Here is a 20630-nt window from a genome sequence, read left to right as displayed (position 1 = left end):
ACAAAAGGCCAACAACAACAACAACCCCACGCCAGACAATTATTCTTTTGTTTAATTGCCAATAAGAAATGACAAATATCCATTCATTTGGAAATTAATTAGCATTTGCATTTGGGAGCCTGTGTGTGTGTAACTGGGGTTAGTGAGTTCAAGCATCAACATCCTTGATTCTGGTGCAACTGAAGCTGAATTATCCATTTATTTTTGACTTCTGCCTTTTAAAACAATTGTTTTGTAAAGGTCATAGCTTACAAAGGTTGTTATGTTGCAATAAATGAAACATGTAAAGTCATCCGATTTGTATAAACCTTGAATATCTTGAACAAAGTGGACAGAAATCTGAACATAAATACATATAAACTGGTATTTTGTGCTGTAAACATGTCGTAGTTTCTGCTTGTGGGTACATTCAGGATCTGAGCCCTCATCTCTCTGTCCAGCATCAACATGAGACCTCAGTAATGAGCTGAATGTACCTTTGTAATTTGTGTATCTTAATGCGCCTTAGTGAAGTTTAAAGTGGATAATTTTTGATTAGAGGCTTTTAGGGAGGGACTGCAGCTCTGTTAGATGTGACAGACAGTGTTGTGCTGCTTTGCTGTTTCGTTGTGTGTGCTGGAGCGACAGATCTGCAGAGGAGGAGCCGCTGGTGGTGGTGGTGGTACACGGATGATAAAACCCCACCTGTCAGGTTTCATTATCAACCTTTACATTTTTACCGCTCACTGTCGACTTCCTCCGTCCATCTACCCACAGCGGCCCTCTCTCTTCTCTCTGTACCTGTTTCACTCTCTACCTGCAGCCTATTCATTCATTTCCTAAAACACCGGCTCCTCTTTATCCATCCAACGGACCATCATCTCTCCCTCTAGTCCGTCCGTCCGCCCAGGCCTCTTTCCGATTGTCCCGTTCGTCTGGCAGCCCCGTCGCTCCATCCTTATTTCACCATCTGCCTGTTTCACCATCTGTCTCCACCTAACTCCTCCGAGCTGGCCGCCTGCCGAGAGTTGTGTTTAACTCGAGTCAATGGTGTTGCAGCGGCGGTCGCTGTTAATACCAGCCAGTGTTGCTGCTCAGCTCCCCGACTATCTGCTACCTCTTCCTCCTCCTCCTCCTCTTCCTCCCCTGATGCATCTGTACGTGAGTGCATTTACATTCACCACCGAGCTCCTCTCCATCTCTCTCTTTCTCTCTCCAGCTTAAACCAGCTTGCAGCTCTGAAGTGCTCATGTTCAGGCTCATTCGTCGTGCCCTTTTTTACACCAGAATCCAGTGCATCCAACTCATCGACCCCGCAACCAGCTGCAAGATCTAATAGTTGCATTAAAAAAACAGAAATAGGAGGAATGGAAAATGCCTCCAAACTAATGAGATAAACAAATAGAGGACGGTAGGTTTGAAGGATGAGGCTGGGATTATTCGACAAATCCCATAAAAAGACCAAAACATAGAGTTGGTCTCGTCTTACATCACTATTTGTGTTGCATGTTTATGTTCAAGTGACAAATCCCTGTAGCAGCTGATTAATAATGACCGGAGCATCGTACTATATGTTATAGAGCAACAAAGTCTGCATCAGGAGGGAGGAGGTTCAGGGTGGAGACCTCTGTTTTTCTTTAAGCATGACCACAACACTTCACCATGTGTTTATCACCATAAACACAAAGATTATTTGGTAACGCTTTAACTTACAGGCTGCTAATTACGTGATAATGTCAAGAAATAACAAGTAATTGTGTAGTAATGTCAAGAAATAGCCAAGAAATAACAATTAATTGTGAAATAATGTCAAGAAATAGCCAATAAATAGTCAATTTCATAGTAATGTTGTGTTTTTCATAAAGGCAAAAGATTACACATGCTTTTCATGCTTTTTCTCCACCAAGTCCTTGAAATTGATCGTTATTTCTGGGCTATTTCTACGCAATCAATCGTTACTTCTTGGCCATATTCCTCAACATTACTATGAAATTGACCGTTATTTCTTGGCTATTTCTAGACATTATGACGCAATTAATTGTTATTTCTTGGCTATTTCCTGAGAAATTAACAGCCTGTAAATTTTAGGGTTACCAAAACTTAATCTTACAGTACTTTATCAAAGTTCAATTTCCTGTGAATCTCAGCTTTCTGTTCTCCATAATCCAAACCTGAGCAATAGCTTACTTGTTATATTTCTTAATATTATTGCGTCATTAACAGCCTGTAAACTAAAGGGTTACCGAATATTTCAACCAAAACAATAATATTTCTCTGAACTTTACCAAACTGTTTTGGTTCCTAAGCCTAACCAACCACACTGTGACCGTATTGCCATGATATACGGTTTAACAATCTAATGCAAATCATGAATGAGAGGATGTACGGTAATCTCATCCTACAGAGGCATCATGGCGTCCTTTGAATGCACATTGTTTCTATATCTCAGATCATATACATCTGGATTAGCCTGTTTATCCTCTGACATAAAGATCATGAATGAATCTCCTGTTCAGTTCGGCGGCTACACGCTCGTCAACATCAGCTCCAGACAGTGAAGTCGATCAATAACACTCTGCTGCTTTGATCACTGATCAGTCTTTGTTTCTCTCAGCGTGAAACCGACGTCGATGTGTCTGCACCAATAAACATCTGGACTGTTCAGATCATCACCAGTGTGTCTGAATGAGTTTATGTGATGTGATTCTATTTTCTCTTTGTTTCATTTTTTAGAAAAACAACTTGTTTTTAAATGAGCACTCTGGGTTTTTTATGGCAAATCCAAGTGTGTTTTGGATGTGAAGTGTGAGCGTGTATGTGTGCGGTGCTGTCTGGGTGTTGAGAGCACGCACAAATAGATCTAATCTAATCTCAACAGGCTAAAATTAGCTCATTCAGGGGACATGGACAACAGATTGCCTTTGGCATGATTCAGATGATAGGAGCTGTACAGCTGTTTGCCCTTTTTAAAATCTCACAGATGGCACAAGAGGTTAGAGTGGTTCATAAACAGAGCTCATGAGACCCATCTCTTCCACCGTGATGTCTTTTAATAGATGTAATTGAACAAAACAAACACAACGTTTGTGTGGAGCGCTGCAGTAAATAATGTTTACTGTGATTTTTTTATCTATTATGACACGTCTTTTATCTTTTTTTTCCCCGAGAGTTTCCCCCCTCCCCCTTCCTCCCCTGATACATGACACTGAGATTGCAGCTTTAAATACTGACACAAACACAACGGAGACAGCTGAATTTTTTTCAGTATTTAACCAAAACCGTGATCTCCCACGTAACTTTAAAGCACCGCTAATGAGGTATATTTTGGATACCCGGAGGCGAGAGTTTCACAACGAGCCAAACATCACACACACACACACACACACACACACACACACACACACACACACACACACACACACACACACACACACACACACACACACACACACACACACACACACACACACACACACACACACACACACAAACTGTTTGACGTATAAATGTGTTAGAAGACAGTTCCCTACTTCCACATCCAGCAGACATGAGGCCTCGTTAATGTTCATTTATAGTCTTGTTTTATATCTGTCTGATGAGAGCTTAATATTAAAGGGAAAATCTCACAATTTATTTATTTATTTATTGGATCTCCATTAGCTCCAGCACATTAGCCTGGCTATTCTTCCTGGAGTCCAAGTACCAGTCAAAGTGGATCCTTTTCCGAGTTCACAAGACAAAACAAAACCAACAGTCAATACAGTCACAACACATATACAGTCATAAACTCAGACCAACATATATCACAGGACATCACGGAACACTTGGACAGTACAAGACCATACACAACATACAAACACCATACAAACAGATACAAAAATCCTGTCTGCTGTTTGGTGATGGACACACAGCACACAGGAGACTCATTAAAGGGAAAATATGCAAGTCCGGACGCTTTTTTACCTCTGTTTTCCTACCCTTTTCCCTCCCATGTGCATTTGTTCTCAACGAAGCCCATGAGAAATCAGTCCATGGAGCGGCGGATAACGTTATTTTTCATATACAATGTTATGACGTGTATATTTGTGTAGTCTAACAGTCATAAACAAGAGACTACGGGTTACGAGGCGCCTCCATTCTCCCTGGAACAAGTCATTTAACCATCACAATTACTCCAAAGCTGTTTAATTAAGGTAAAAAGGTAAATAGTTTCTCTTTAAAGCCTTTCTCTTCTGTTTTTTGCAGCGAAATTGGACAAAAAAAGACCGACTCAAAACACAGGGAAAACACAACAATGGACCGAGAGTCATTTGAGCCGCCATTGTCTGTATTGATTCTTCGTGCACCAAACCATCGACCTCCAAATCGTATTTCGAAAAAGCAAATTACTTATTACACGTTGTAGAAGAGTGAAACGACTGAAACATGAGGCTCCCATGACGCGTCATTAAAGCTTGTTATCCTACTCCACTTACACAGGATAACCTTGATTCACCCCCACCTCTTCTCCCTCCTTCCTTTTGGAGAAGCAGGTCAAACATACGCTAAGTCAGGAATCTGCCCTGTAGTGGATTCAGTGGGCCTCAGTTTGGCACTGTACATATGCTGTCTAAGTCTGTCTCAGCCCAGCAGCACACTGACTGCTGCTGCTGCTGCTGCTGCTGCTGCACAGAGCGAGCAGCAGAACAACTGTTATGTAATGACTATTAAATTAGCAGGAGGAGGGCAGACTCTTCCTCATGTCCACTACTTCTGTGGGAGGGAAACAAGCGGGTTGAAGTTGGGTCATTTTTCTGTCCTGCATTTGAGCTGCAAATGTTTTATATTGTTTTGTTTTTCATCGTTGTTGTTATTCCCCCTTGTGTAAATACAAAAAAAAAAAACCTTCCTCTTTACTCGCTGTTCCTCCATCCTACCTCCAACCTCTGTCTGTTCAGACTTTCAAGACTGAAATAAAGCTCTGAGTGCTAAAAAATCTTTTTTTATTTTTTTAGGGATTCAAGTTCAGCTCAGTGCACTCGCTCTCTTCCTACTCACGGAGCGTGGACGTGGCCACTGTCACTCTCCTTGTATTTTCAAGTCGACCTTCACAAGCTCGAGGGGGAAACACGATTAAACGGTAGAAACAATGAAAAAAACACCTCCCTTCCCTCCGGTGCATTAGTGTAGCGGAGCAGGAATTTGTACAAATATTTTGATGCAAGGCGCACAACATCAGCGTGTCAGAGTCTGTTATGTGTTTACTACGGTGGCCCTGAGAGCTCAGCGCACTTAGTTTAAGAAGACAGATGCAAATAAATACACAAAATGTCTCCATCAATTTGCCGACACATGCGCTGCAAATGAAAACCAAACAAATGAGCTGCAACAAAGTCATAGCAGTGGGATGGGAGGTTAGAGAGGCTGGGGGGCTACCTCTCACTCTCTCTTTATCAGACTTGAACCTAAAGCGATACACTTTTAATCTTAGAGCTGCAACAATTAATCGATTAATCAAACAATAATCGATTATGAAATTAATCGTCAACTATTTTGATAATCTAATAATCGGTTTGAGTAGTTTTATGAGAAAAAAAAAGTCAAAATTCTCTGATTTCAGTTTCTTAAATGTGAATATTTCTGGTTTCTTTGTTCCTTTATGACAATAACCTGAGTCTCTCTTTGATTTGTGGACAAAATAAGACATTTGAGGACGTCATCATGTGGTTTGAGGAACACTGATTTATATTTACTATTTTTACTATTTTTCAACATTTTATTGACCGAACAACTAATCAATTAATCGTTTAAATAATCGACACATTAAACGTTAATGGAAATAATCGTTAGTTGCAGCCCTAGTCACAATTGTGATTTTTTTTTTGCAGCAAATTGTCAAATTGATGAAAATGTTTTGTGAATTTGCAGCATGTTGAGCTCTCTGGGCCACCGTAGTTTACCTTGCAGGAATTAATAATGCAAAAAGTGCAAGAGGTGAGGTAACGGCAGAGGGAGATGAGCCAACACAAGAGAGAGAGAACGAGAGAGAGGTGATGAAAGATTTCTGGGTCTGAGGAGTCACCCGCTGAACTAGAAATGAACATCGACGGTAACGGAGAGAAAAAAAAATCCTCCCATTGTGTCAGAGTAAGCTAAAATAACACCATTAGGACACAATGTCAAGTCAGCACAATGTTAACACCAATCCTGTTCTGCAAAAATATGCTCTTAGATGTCAGTTTACATGAAGCTCTTCAAACGGCTGCCACACAATGTTGTTGTTGCGTTTGATATGGTGATGTGAATAAGCTCAGGCATGGAGCATCAGCATGAGGAACGCTGAAGTGTTACTGCAGCATTTACTTATTAAAGAAAATGTATATTATGTTAAACATTTGAAACTGCCCTATATGTTTTCACCTCTAGCTCTTTGTAAATAATTATAAATTCATCAAACTTTGTCCTCCAGTGCTGTTGAGGCGATGGCTCGGAGGTACTGTACCATCAAGTGAATGAGTATTATTGAGCAAAGCAGCCGAACCAAAGTGTAATTTGTTGGCTCGTCGCCGTTAATTGTGGGTCAGACAATGGCAGCCAAGTCTTTATAAGTCGCCTGAAGAGCAGAGAAATCGTTGTTGCTGCTGCTGCGATTGCTCAGAAATGAGCAATGACCAACGAGTGAAAGAGTCAACGAGCGGTGGAGGCTGAGTCATGCAGCTGCTGGCGGCTCAAAGACGTCCACACAAGTTTCACCTGATGACTTCACTTTGCATTTTGAAGACGTGTAACTGTGTCTGTGTAGACCTCGATTCTCACTATAAAGAAGCTTTAAACATTTTAGACCAGAATTAAGCCACAAAAATGGCACCATTGCAAAATCATTGAGAAATACAATTTGTTGACTTTTTCCAATGTTATAAAATTCTCTTTTCTGAAAGTTGTTTTTAAGTGCGTAAATGGACTGGCCCCACAAGCGATGTCTCGGATCTTTAATAAGACAGACGACAAGGAGCATAACCAAGCAAAACTGTAAAATTCAAAGATGCAGGACAACATTTGGCCAATATAATATGGAATTATTTACCATCAGAAATTAAATCCCAAACAGGACTAAAGAGATTTAGTGTGAAAGTTAAACATCGGCTCAAGCAGCAGCAGAAATGTGAACATTAACTTCTCTCAAGTCATTGTCAATACAGCACTTTACTAATGTTTAATGTTAAATTTAACTTGTGTTTTAATCTGAAATTTACAACTGCAGCTGTGTTTATTTATTCATGGTACCTATTCACTGCATTATCCACTGTATTTGTAACATTGCATTTATTGTATTCAGTATATTTTATCCTATTCTAAAGCCTGACCGGGGGCAAAGACTGCAAATTAGCTGAAGCTAGACTTCTTATATGCATCATCCCTGTTAAATAAAATAAAATAAAATAAAATAAAATAAAATAAATCATCACATCTGTCCTATAACTGTCTGATTAATGGTTTTGATCCTGCTGATTTAATGTTTAATGAAGTAGAAATCAAGAGTTTGTTTCTCATTTTTATCTCGTGGCATCTAAACATAAATCTAGCATTGGTTGTATTTGTCCAGGATTTGGATGTGATTCACTTTCTGTTGCTGGTTCCACAAATATTTACTCACAGTTATGTTATGTGGAGAGAAATGTTGCAGAAAAAATCGTGTTGTATTCAAGGGGGGAAAGAAAAAGAAAATCTTTGTATGAATCCCAGAACACTTCATCCTACAGCAAGATAATGAACCAAAACATTAGAGGAGGAGAACCAGACAGAGACTCCACAGCAGCACAGTGTCCAGACTTTTAAACCTCAGCTGGTTTGGAAAGAACTGGACGAATGGTGAAACTAGAAGTTCAACACGTTTTTTTGGGAACTTCTGCAACAAACTTTCTGGTGCATTCAGTTTATTTGGCTTTAGATTAAATTTAGCTAAAGAAGAAAGTTGTTTCCAACATCTTTAATTCATTATTTGTCCTGTGGTTTAATTCCAGAAACGCAGAGACACAGTATTATGTAATTATGTCTTGTATGAGTCATCTCCTCAGCTGCCTGTCAGTGTCTCTTTCTCTCTCTCTCTCTCTCTCTCTGCGGGTGAACTGCAGCTTTACTTACGCTCAGCGATGACCAGCGGTGGGTAGAACAGGAAGTATCCCACCAGCTCGGCGGTCAGCTGGTTGAGGAGACCGCTGGAGATCGTCCCGTTGAGAAACGCGTCCTGGTTCTTCACCACGTAGACCAGAGAGACGGACGGAGAGTCTGGCTCCTGGGACACGCTCTGGATCTGGAGGTTGAAGACAAAATAACATTTTAATATTTTATGTCAATCCACCAAATCAAATATACGTCTCGCCGTGGCCCCCCACTGGTGCAATATAAGACTTTTCCTTATTTATAGCAAACACACAAACAGGCAAACACACAAACTGGGCGCACATGTATAATTCAGACATTCATACAGAAATATCTAATGCTATCATACCGAGCGTCTAAGATGCCCATGAAGAATGCATAGCAGAGACCCAGACACAGTATGACACTCTGAACGAACAATGTTTTTTTTCCTTCTATAATAAAAACCTGTGTGACGTTTTTGGAAATAATGTGACTGAGTCACCACAGAGAAGTGGACGATGATACAAGATACGAGGAATTCCTATTACATTCCTCCACCAGCATCAATATTTCAGCCGATGAATTATGAATGGACCCTATATCTGCCTCTGCTCGCCGAGACCTACTTTATGATCATGGTGGCGTGTTGCATGTACATGTATATGCCGCAGTCATGAGGATACCTTGACAGCTAGAGAGAGAGGGACTGGAAATAAAGTGGGATGAGGGGGGAAAGATGTGGTGGAGAACAAAAGAAGAAGGAAGAACCAAAAAGCTTTGATTGCATCTCTGGAAAAAAAACAAAAAAACTGGTTGTGTTCCTTTAAGACACACACAGTGTACTGTTGCTGCACCAGGCATGTAAGAAGTTGTAGCGCTATAAGCATCCTGAATTTCACCAGGAGCCTTATGACTCATGTCAGCTCCGATTCGCACGCTACATGCAAATGTGATACACTTGGCTGTCTGCATGTTGCACTAAGAATAGCCTCTGTATGTGTGTGTGTGTGTGTGTGTGTGTGTGTGTGTGTGTGTGTGTGTGTGTGTGTGTGTGTGTGTGTGTGTGTGTGTGTGTGTGTGTGTGTGTAGATGTGTAAAGTGTGCAGCACCTCCACAGTGAGCCTGTTGTAGGTCTCCAGCACTTTGTCCTGCGCTTCGTCGAAGGCGTTCTCCAGCCGCTGCTCCAACATCTGGACGAAGCTGCAGGTGTAGATGTGGTCTGTCGGGCCGACGAACCTCAGCACTGCAGGAGGAAACACGAGAGCATTCATCTGAGGTGTATGCATCGTATATATCGCACACACACACACAGCAAAATTAAGTGTATTATGAGGCTTGATTTGGGAAAGTTTAGCATAATACATCCAATGATTACACCTTTTAAAATTTGATGCCAGAAACTTACTCTTCATTCTCACTTTTAGGCTTGCTCTAAGTTAAAGCAGAAGTAAGTGATATATTTGTGTTAATATAAGTCTTAAATAGTTGTATCTTCCGACAGCAATCACTTACATAGAGTGTTTGGACTGAAACACGGGTCTCTCAGTCCCTCTGCTCTGCTCTGAGCCAAGGAGAAAACATTTATCGTATCCTACAGTTTTTATCCAATGAGGAGAGAGAACGGCATGCAGGGCTGTGTGTGCAGCCAAGGAACGCCGTGAATGTGGTGACGTAGCGACGAGGACTGTTATGGTGCGTTCAAGGAAACTCGTATTTTTCCGACCGTGAAGTGGTACCAGTTCGATCTGGTACGAGTTCACCGGTCGGAAGTTACGAGTGGCCGTTATAGTGACTTTCACCGGTAAAACAGGTCGGAAAAACACGAGTGGGTTGCCTGAAACGCTACAAAGTCGTAAGTTGTGACTTGAAGCTGTAATTTACGATTTCAAAAGCCTGCCTGGAACGCAGCATTAGCGAAAACGACCGGACCACTTACTTCTGCTTTAAACAACTAGATTTGATTCATTTATCTGCTTTATCTACTCAACTTTATTTATATAGCACTTTAAAACAACCGTAGTTGAAAACAAAGTGCTGTACATAGAGACATAAAACAATTAAAGGCAATAATATGAATAAAACAGACAGCAGCAGAATAGTTGTTTCATTGTTTTTAAAAGCAATTAGAAACAATAATAATAAAACAATAAATAAAAGCAAACCATAAAACACTAAAACAAGAGCAGAGTCTCATGCAGAGTTGAAAGCCAGTAAGTAAAAATGGGTTCTAAGACTAGTTTTAAAAATGGACAGTGAGGAGGCTTGGTCTTTTATCAAATAAAAACATGTAAGTTTCAACATTGTCAAGCAGTTTCATCATTGGGAAAATAAATTAGTACATAAAGTACAAGGAATTCTTATATATTTGTGTGTGATTCACGAACAAATTTCACAATAACGGACCCAATACTGAGCCTTGAGGATTCCCACAAGAATTAATTTGAAAAAAATGTTGAATTTATTGGGTTTATCTGCACATATCTTAGCAGGCTTGTAGCAGATGGACAGATTGGACACTGTGACGTATAACGGGACAGTTTGTATGGACATCTACATGAAAATATCTGAGATTTCTGTTGAGTTTTGGTCACCAGATGTCATATAACCTACATTAAACCAAATATCATGCATTCCAAACAGTGTTGGCGGCCAGCTGTGAGCCTGCTGGATTATCTTCAGATAAATACCTGTTTAATCAGAAGTGTGCAGAAATGTTTCTACTCTTCTATTTTCTATCGATATCTATAAGGTTTCAGTTGTCATTGTTATTTACACTTTAATACAAAAACCCATCTGCAACAATCTACTTTATCATCAGTCTATATGTGAAATCTGTATCTAGGGCTCGGGGTTTTTAGGTATTAAAGAAAGTAGCGCTCTGGATAGATATTGTCTGTGTGACCGATAAACCTAAGTCGATGGAGAAAGAGGATTATCGCCACTATCTAGAATGAGAACAACTAAAAAAGAGTTGTCTGTCAGCATCGCGCGGCTCCGCACTGGGAGGAACAGGGTAAACAATATTGAGTCCATCAGCAGATTATAGAGGAGGTTATTAATGTTGTCTCGGTCCTTTCACCGCAGTCGGCCTCCAATTCTTTTCTCTGCACTCCGTCTTTCTGAGTGTTTTTTAAATCTCTCTCTCTCTAAAAAAAAAAAAAAAAAGGACAGGGAGACGAGAGGTAGAAGAACAATATTCTGACCTAAATTCAAAACTCTGGTGGTGCTCAAGAGTACGAGCTTCATCTACCAAAGAAATAATTAATAAATAAAGACAGAAAAGTCTTTTATCACTGGTCTCTTAGTCCGCAACACAAACCTTGTTGACCTAGTTGGTAAGTCTACGCAAACTGAGCATAAATTGGTCTATACTGTGTATTTATGGTTTATGAGTGGCTATACTTCACACACACACACACACAGCTGCAAAGTAACATCAGCACCAATTCATGCTTCTCCTACTGAGATACGATGAATTATAACTGTGGTTGCACTGATTATTAAACCCAGCATGTGTAGTAGGGTTTAAACATTTCCACCCAGCAGCAGTTTGTGTAAATATTAATGGACCAATATCAGCACCCGACATGGACACTAGAATAATTTTTTTTTTAAAAAGGACTTATCATGGAAATATCACTTTTCTGAGGCTTTAGGATATATATTTAGGTATTTGGTACTTGCCTTTTAGCCGACAGACAATGAGAGTACTCAACAAAATCAGTATTTTGTACTCTGCCTAGATCGAAATCCATGTGAGTTTACCCGCTGTTCCCTCAGCTGATACAGTTACGTCACTTGTTTTTGCAAATTTGCATAACACCGCCCCCTCCTGGGCAGCGTGGGGCAGTAACACGTTATGTAGTTAACGCATTACTGTAATTTGATTACGTTTTTTAACAATGGAGCAATGTGACGCGTTAAATTTTCTAAAAAAATTGTTAGATTATAGAAATGATGGTAACACTTTATAATGATTACACAAGTACACACTATTAAGCATTAGTTAAGCATTAATAAATACTGAATTCTTCATTTATAACGCATGAATACTCATTATATTAGTATGTCGTTTATAAATACAGTTAGTGCTTATCAATGAGGAATAAAACATTTTTAACTGTATTTATAAACTACATACTAATGGGTATTCATGTGTTATAAATGTTGAATTCAGTATTTAATCTAATCTAATACTTGTGTTACCGAAATTATATAGTGAGATGTTTATATTAGATTATAGTTACAAGCCCAGGTAACTATATGTTACCATTGCCTGTTCTCTCTCTTTTGTCTGTTTGTTTTTTGAGGCAATGGAGAGACTAACTAGTAACGTAAGCAATTACTTTGGAAATAAAGTAACCAGAACAGTAGTGTGATTACTTTTAAAAGGAGTAGTTATCAGTAATTCAAGTACTTTTCCAGACCAACTTTCCCAATGCTGCTCCTGAACATCTCCATCCATGTTGTTTTTGCCGTTAGCGAGGAAGAAACCCAAAATATGTACAGTGTTGCCCATAAAGTTGGAATAATTTTGTTTTCCGACACTTTCCCATTTTTTATTCCTATTGTAAAGGTTAACTGTGGTTTTATTTTCATAGTGATATGTTTGGAAGCGATTGATCAATACAGCTTTGAGAAGATAAACACTTTATCTATCAAGAATAAATCACATTGTCACAATCACTTAATGAGAAGAGGTAAATAAATATCTTTAATTTATTCCAACTTTATGGGCAACAGTGAATATAATCACTGAAACCGTAGGACATGAAATCTCAAAAACAAACTCACTGTTTTGACTCATTTGATTATCTGTTTATATATCTACACATCATGGTGTTAGCGAAGTAAATAAATAAGACAAGTTCTGTTTCGTGCTCTGAATCTGATCTGACCGCTGTGGGACCGACGTGAAGTTTAAAGTAAAAAGGGAAAATCTTAGTTTAGGAAAAGTAATGGATTTCAAATCTGCGAACATCAGTTTGTTAATTGCACTGATTTCCCTTCCCTTGTTCCCACAAGACTCGATTTAGACGTGTGTGTTGGTGTGTTGAGGCGCGTGCACACACGGAAAAATGTGTGTGTGTGTGTGTGTTTTTTTAAGAGGCTTAAGAGGCAGACTAAATGAATGGACCAATTTGCCTTTGCTGTGCAATCATGGGAGTTTGCATGGGATTTAGGGTATCAGAGAAGAGTAAAGGAGAGCAGACATGTAATCAGAAATTTCTAATTTCGTCTCTGCTCCACTCTTCCCATGTGTCTCACCCTCCCAGTGCTGTCGTTGTATTTTCCATCTCTCTCCTCATATCCACTCCCCTCCCTCCATCTGAGTATCTCTAACCTCTGCTGTTATTTAACATGTCACCTCTGGGTCATAAGCAAGTTTTTCTTTTGTTTTTTAATCCTTTTTGTCTGATTATTATATTTATTTTATAATTAATATATTATTATTTTAGAACGGCGGAGCAGAGCCGTGAGCTGCTCAGAGCTACGCTACGGAGGTTCATGGGATTTCTTGGTTTCTCTCATCAAACTCATCAAATACACAATCCAACAACTCCAAAACGCTCTGGTGGACAAGTTGTGAGCTGCACATTCACCACGCTATGAGATAATAACACAACGTTACCAGACAGAGTTGTTTTAGAGGTAAATTCATGCAAAACCACTGATATGCGTTGCCTTCAGGGACAGTTTTTCATCAAGCAGTCTCTGAATTTACCTCTAAAACAACTCTGTCCGTAACGTTCTGTTATTATCTCATAGCGTGGTGAATGTGCAGGTCACAACTTGTCCACCAGAGCGTTTTGGAGTTGTTGGATTGTGTATTTGATGAGTTTGATGAGGGAAACCAAGAAATCCCATTAGCCTCTGTAGCGTAGCTCTGAGCAGCTCACTGCTCTGCTCCGCCGTTCTAAAAATAGCTTGCACCAACAAATAAAGGTAACGAACCTACTGCTATGACTATAGGGATTATGGCAATGGGCCAATTTGCCAAAATGTCGAACTATCCCTTTAAAGTGAAATAAAAAAGCAAACTGAAAAACTAAATATAAATGATATACGTATATATAAACTATAATAACCTTGGTCTGATTCAGTTCTTATCTCCATCTTTTTCTTTTTTTCTCACCTGTTCTCAGCTGCAGGTGGATGCTCGGCGTGGGCTGCCACGTTGCCACGGGAACCAGGACCGCCTTCACCAGCGGGATGTGCTGCCTGATGTCCGACAGCAGCTTGTCGAAGCCGTAGACGTTCATCGCCTCCACCACCAGCGACGACACGTAGACGCTTTTGCCGCTGGTCACGTAGTAGCCCAGCGTCACGTTGTGGGGGCTGCAGTCGTCACGCTCCACCTGCAGCGGAGAGGAGGAGGAGGAGGAGGAGAGGAAACGTTAAACTTGTTGTTTTGATTGATTGATTGAAAACTTTATTGAACAATATAACAAGTGTTCAAAAGGATTAAAAACACAATCCACCACTTTATTTTCCCATGATCCATTGCGTCACACCACAACGGAAGTCGGTTTTAGTAGCATTCTAGCGAGCGGCTAACTGGTAGCGTTAGCCACCGGCGTAGGTAGGCTACCAAATGTGGGGGCTCCGGGCTGCCAAAACCGCTTTGACTAATCTGATGTTTGTTAATAAGTCTATAAAACGAATTATTGAACAAACATTACTATTTCTGTGTGCACGTTTTTGTAATTAGTCATGGTTATTATCGTAGTTGTTAGCTTTGCTGCTGCTGACAGCTAACAGCAGCAGCTAAGCTAACATCAGGACGTCAGCTGTTAAACCGTTGTCGGACACGACATGAAACTACTCCAGTTAGCTCAGTCATGTTGTAACTAGGATATCCGCTGGAAAAAATATTTTTTTCATGGGCCGTTTAGCCTATTGAGTCATTGTTTATTGACACTGCTAACGGCTAACAGCTAATGGTTAGCCCAGCTAATCTAAAATGTTTGTTCAACAATTCGTTTTATATGTGACATATAAATGTGACATAAAGCTAAAACCTCGTCTGTATTGTTCTCATTAAAATTACGTGATGATTATAAATAAAGTCATCACGGCCAATGTCTATCAACCAGTCTATGTTATCAACAATACAGTAACGATGGAATGGATCGAGTGTCATGGCGACCCCCAGCGTCATTCTCCGGAAAGTGGTGGATAAAGCCCAAAGGCTTATTTCCATTGTGGTCCTATTTGATGGTAGACAGTACACATGGATTTAAAACTAGGAAGACACACACAACACATGGACTAAAAACATGGGAGAGAGACACTAAGGCACATAGACTACAGCATTGAAGAGAAAGAACAAGATGAAATAGATAAAACAAGAGATTAGGTCCCAAACAGAAACAACAAAAAATAAAACAGACACACAAACAAACAATACAATAATCTAGTGCTTCACGGCTCTTTTGATTTAATTTATTGGTTGGCTAACCTTTTTTTTTTTTTTTCATGCACATGTAACTAAAACAAAACAAAAAGAAAACACAGTGTAGCTCCGGTATCAACAGGATGTTCAGGTTTAATCTGAAAGAGCAGCAAACACAGTCTACAGGTATAAACACACATGTTGTTCTGCAGTTGTGTGTTTAGAATATAAAAGCATCAGATGAATATTTATAATCCTTGTTTTTTTTTTGTTTTTTTTTATTCATTAAAGCTAAATCTGCCTCGGGGGCATCATATTCTATGTTTCAGCTCGAGCTTCAACAGTCATAAATCTGACTAACGGTGTCCTGGAAAAACACATTCAGACAACAATCAGCGGTGAGTCAAGGTCTGTTTCTGTCGACCGCCCACCTCCTCCTCCTCCTCCTCCTCCTCCTCCAACTGCTCCTGCGCTCACTATGGAGCTCTACTCCTCCTCTCGCTTCTTCTCCTCCTCTCGCTTCTTCTCCTCTTCTTCTCATCTCCTATCTCTCTTCTTGTCCTCCTCTTCTACTCTCCTCCTCTTCCCCTCTCGCTTCTTCTCCTCTCCTTTCTCCTCCTCTATTCCTCTCGCTTCTTCTCCTCATCTTCTCCTCTCCTTTCTCTTCTTCTACTCTCTCTTCTTCTCCTCCTCTTCTCTCTCATCTGTTCTCCTCTCCTTTCTCTTCTCCTCTTCTCCTCTCCTCATCTTCTCCATCGCCATCAAGGCATTTATGGCGCAGCTACAGTGTCCATTTGCCCAAGACAAATTTCCCTCAACGGGACAATAAAGTTTATCGTATCGTATCGTATCCTCTTCTACCTGCTCCTCTCTTCTCATCTCTTCTCCTCCTCTCTGTTCTTCTCATCTCCTTTCTTGTCTTCTCCTCATCTTCTACTCTCTCCTCTTCTCCTTTCTCTTCTTCTCATCTACCTCTTCTACCTTCTCCTCTCTCCTCCTCCTCTCCCCTCTCTCCTTCTCCTCATCTACCCTCTCATCTTCTCCTCTTCTAACCTCTTTCCTCTCATCATTTCCTGTCACCATTTTCTTTTTCTATTCCTTCTTTCCTCCTCTTCTCCCTTCTTCTCTTCTACCCTCTCCTCTACTGTTTTCCTGCCCTCATTTCCTTTTCCTTGGTTCCTCTCCTTTCCTCTTTTCCTCTTGATACCTTCTTCCACTCTTCACCCTGTTTCCTACCCCTTAGTTCCTCCTTTAAATCCATCTCCTCTCCTTCTTTCTTTTCCTGCTAACATTCACTTCTCTCCTTGTTTCCTGTTTCCTCTCCTCCTCTGCTCACCCCTTTTCATCTCTTCTTTTCATCTCTTCTCTTTGTTTCCTCTCCTCTGTCCTTTTCCTCTGATCTCTTCTTTTCCTCTCCTCTTTTTACCTTCTCTCTTTTCTTCCTCTCCTCTCCATTCACTTCCATGCCCTCATTTCCTTCTTTTCATTCCCTTCCTCCTCTCCTCTCCTCTTTTCCTCTTCCCCCCTCAGAGTCAAACTGTATCTCATTACCTCTCCACCTCCTCCTCCTCTCTTCTCCTCTTGTCTTTGTACCTATAAAAATTAAACACGACTCCCTCTGTTTTGCAGACTGTACCTACCTGCCATCTCTGTTTAAGCCTCTCTCTCTCTTTCTGTTGCCAAAGCCTCAGGCCGACTTTTTTCCACGCAGCCCTTCAGTTTTTAATTAAACTCCGCGACACTTTTTTTTTTTTTATATTACAACAACCCACCTTTGGGTTTTGCATTTCATTAGAAAATAAAAAAGCGAGCTTTCAGATCTTTCATGTTAAGTCTTAACTCAAATGGAAAGAGAGCGAGGAATTAAATTTTAACAATATCCTTCAGATGTTTTTTTTTCTTTTTTGTGCTGCATGTTTTATGTGCTGACTGTAAGAGATTTTATATGTCACATCCTCCTCCACCAATAGACTCTCTGCTCTCCTTTTACAAAATGAAGTGATTGATTTTTTCTTTCTTTTTTTTTGTCCTGTGATGCAACAACCGTCCTCTAACTGTCAAACATGATGTTTTCTAATGTCAGACCGTTCAATGACGCTTTGACTTTATTATGTCATTATAAATAAATGTTTAATGCTGATGGGAGTAGATGTAAGTGTTCATTTAAAGCTTCTACGGAGCATCCAAAACCATATATAAACAGTATAAAATGTATAATTAAACACATTTTTTGTTGGTTAGATGTCTTTAAGTAAACTATATATAACTATAACCTGTTAAAGGAATATTTCACCAAAAAATGAAATTCAGTCATTATTGACTCACCCTCATGCTGATGAATACTCTGGAGTAGTTTTTTATTCCTCAAAGTGGAGACCCGGGAGGCCGGTTCGTAGTCCAGTGAAATCCTTACATGAGAGTCAATAGCGCCCGACACAAAAACGTCCATAAAACTACACAAAAACCATTTAATATTCCTGTCCTGAAGGGATATAGTCCAGAGTTTACTCGAAACAAGGTCATTTAGGACATTTTTACAGCCTAAACAGTCCTGTATTGAATTTGCCCGGGGCGCATGAACGTCAGAGTGCAATACTGGACTGTAAACTCTGGACTATATCCCTTCAGGACACTTGGATTGCAGCAGACGAGCAATGTGGAGGAATATTACAAGGTTTTTGTGTAGTTTTATGGACCTGTTTGTGTCGTGCGCTATTGACTCTCATATAAGGATTTAATTTTTTGGTGAACTATTCCTTTAACAGGTTATAGTATTTACTGAAAGACATCTAACATACAAAAAAAATGTGTTTAATTACTTACTTCATACATTTTATACTGTTTATATGGTTTTGGATGCTCCATAGAAGCTATAAATGAACATTTTTTGGTGAACTACTATATTCCTTTAAAATGTATAATACTGTATATAATAGAAGTGTGTACATGTGAATGGATAATATAACAAACATACAGCGATTATCAAGATGTAATGTAATGAGTGGGGCCACAACACTGATTATATAATAAATATCCCTGTGTTGTGTTTACAGCATGTTTATTCATTATGAACCAGTTTAAATGCTAAACTGTGAGGTCACAATAGCTGCGACCTGGAGAAGCTGCTGCCTGTGTTGTTGTCGTTGTTATTGTGTTATTGTGCTGAACGAAGCCGACCTGACCCGACCTCACCTCCCCTCACCCCTCCTCACCCCTCGCCCTCAGCTGTCACCTCTCTCCCACTGACAACACTTGAAAGCTGTAAAAAAAGATAAATAATTTGCAAGCAATTATGTTTTCCACCACGTTGTTCTGTACAGTCGGTGGTGCAGCATCACTCATTCGATACTGCAGCGTTTGCTAATTTCATGCTGTCTGACTGACGGCGCCTGTCTCAACATCAACAATGTCTGCAGAACAAAAACAAAAAAAACAAAATAAAAAACGCTGCCTACGTATCACGGCTTTAAAAACCTGCGGCCAATTTCGAACCTTGTTGTTGTCGCTGCTGCTGCTGCTGCTGCTTGTCTCTAAGCGGACTGATCCAGATTGCCAAATAATAGTGTCTACGTTATCTGATGAGGAAGAGGATGAGAAGTGAGGAGGACTGTGTGTGTGTGTGTGTGTGTGTGTGTGTGTGTGTGTGTGTGTGTGTGTGTGTGTGTGTGTGTGTGTGTGTGTGTGTGTGTGTGTGTGTGTGTGTGTGTGTGTGTGTGTGTGTGTGTGTGTGTGTGGGGTAGATGAAAGTGGACTGGAGCTTAGAGACACTGAGTCACTCCCAGCGCAGGAGGCTCACAAACAACTGGATAAAAATAGAAAAAAGGAAGGCAGATGAAGACAGAAGACAGACAGAGAGATGGGGGAGGCAGGTGGACAGACAGAGAGAGAAGGAGAGAAGGAGGGAGAGAAGGAGACAGACAGGGAAGACAGACAGGTTGGCAGAAAATCAATCGACTTAAAGCGAAGGAGCAGCGAGATCGAGGTGGTGGAGGGAGATATGAGGAGAGAAGAGAGGGGAGAGGGGAGAAGAGGAGAGGGGAGAGGGGAGAGGGGAGAGGGGAGGGGAGCGGTTCCAGAAATGTAAACACTGAGAAATATGAAGCAAAAGGCCAAAGAGATCGAGATCGAGGAGAGGAAGATTCACAGGAGATGAAGAAACAGAAATAGACTCAGTCAGTTGGGAGAGGAGGAGGAGAGGAAAATAAAAACATAAGGGAGGTTGGACGAATCAAAACAAAGATGAGCAGAAAAGATCAATGAGACAGAAAGATCCACTCGACTGGAGGAGAAAAGGAGTTATTTATTCGACATCTTTCTGTCATTATCATGTGTGAGTGCGTGAGAGCAAAACGCCGCCTTATTATCGTTCAACAGGTCATTTCTACGTGCGTGCATTAGTCGGCGCTGCGTTTGTCTCGAGCACCACTCACACGAGTCCTTGTGAGGTAAATGAGGAGCAGGAGATGACGATGATGATGATGATGAGCAGCGTTGAATAATAAATATATCGTAACATGATGAAACCACCTAAAACGTGAAGAGCAAACACTGGTTCAAGTTTTGTCTCATTAGCATCAGATGGAAAAAGCTCTTTGACATCTAATTTACTCCTGAAGCGTAAAAACCTGGTGAAGTTTGAATTGAAGGGATAGTTCAACATTTTGGCAAACTGGCCCATCGCCATAATCCCTATAGTTTTACAGGTTTGTTACCTTTAATTGTCGGTGCAAGCTATTTTTAGAACGGCGGAGCAGAGCCGCGAGCTGCTCAGAGCTACGCTACGGAGGCTAATGGGATTTCTTGGTTCCCCTCATCAAACTCATCAAATACACAATCCAACAACTCCAAAACGCTCTGGTGGACAAGTTGTGACCTGCACATTCACCACGCTATGAGATAATAACACAACGTTATGAGACAGAGTTGTTTTAGAGGCAAATGCAGAGACTGCTTGCTGAAAAACTGCCCCTGAAGGCAATTCGCATCAGTGGTTTTGCATGAATTTCCCTCTAAAACAACTCTGTCTGGTAACGTTCTGTTATTATCTCATAGCGTGGTGAATGTGCAGGTCACAACTTGTCCACCAGAGCGTTTTGGAGTTGTTGGATTGTGTATTTGATGAGTTTGATGAGAG

The 20630-nt window shown here is 40.5% G+C and overlaps 1 protein-coding gene across 1 annotated transcript in view; it reads right to left on the bottom strand.

Annotated features, from left to right (window-relative positions):
* Window positions 1-20630, bottom strand: part of kiaa1549la (KIAA1549-like a) — a gene marked incomplete at both ends in the record, with an annotated part of 140183 nt that overhangs the window by 58685 nt on the left and 60868 nt on the right. The window contains 3 exons of the mRNA XM_083974362.1: window positions 8101-8269; window positions 9210-9343; window positions 14237-14459. Coding sequence (XP_083830488.1) covers window positions 8101-8269; window positions 9210-9343; window positions 14237-14459 — 526 coding nt within the window. The remainder of the gene's footprint in view (window positions 1-8100; window positions 8270-9209; window positions 9344-14236; window positions 14460-20630) is intronic.

The sequence above is a fragment of the Trachurus trachurus genome (genome assembly GCF_905171665.1).
Source record: "Trachurus trachurus genome assembly, chromosome: 6".
Taxonomy (NCBI): domain Eukaryota; kingdom Metazoa; phylum Chordata; class Actinopteri; order Carangiformes; family Carangidae; genus Trachurus; species Trachurus trachurus.
Note: the sequence above shows the minus strand (reverse complement) of the source record. Positions and strands in the feature narration are given on the sequence as shown.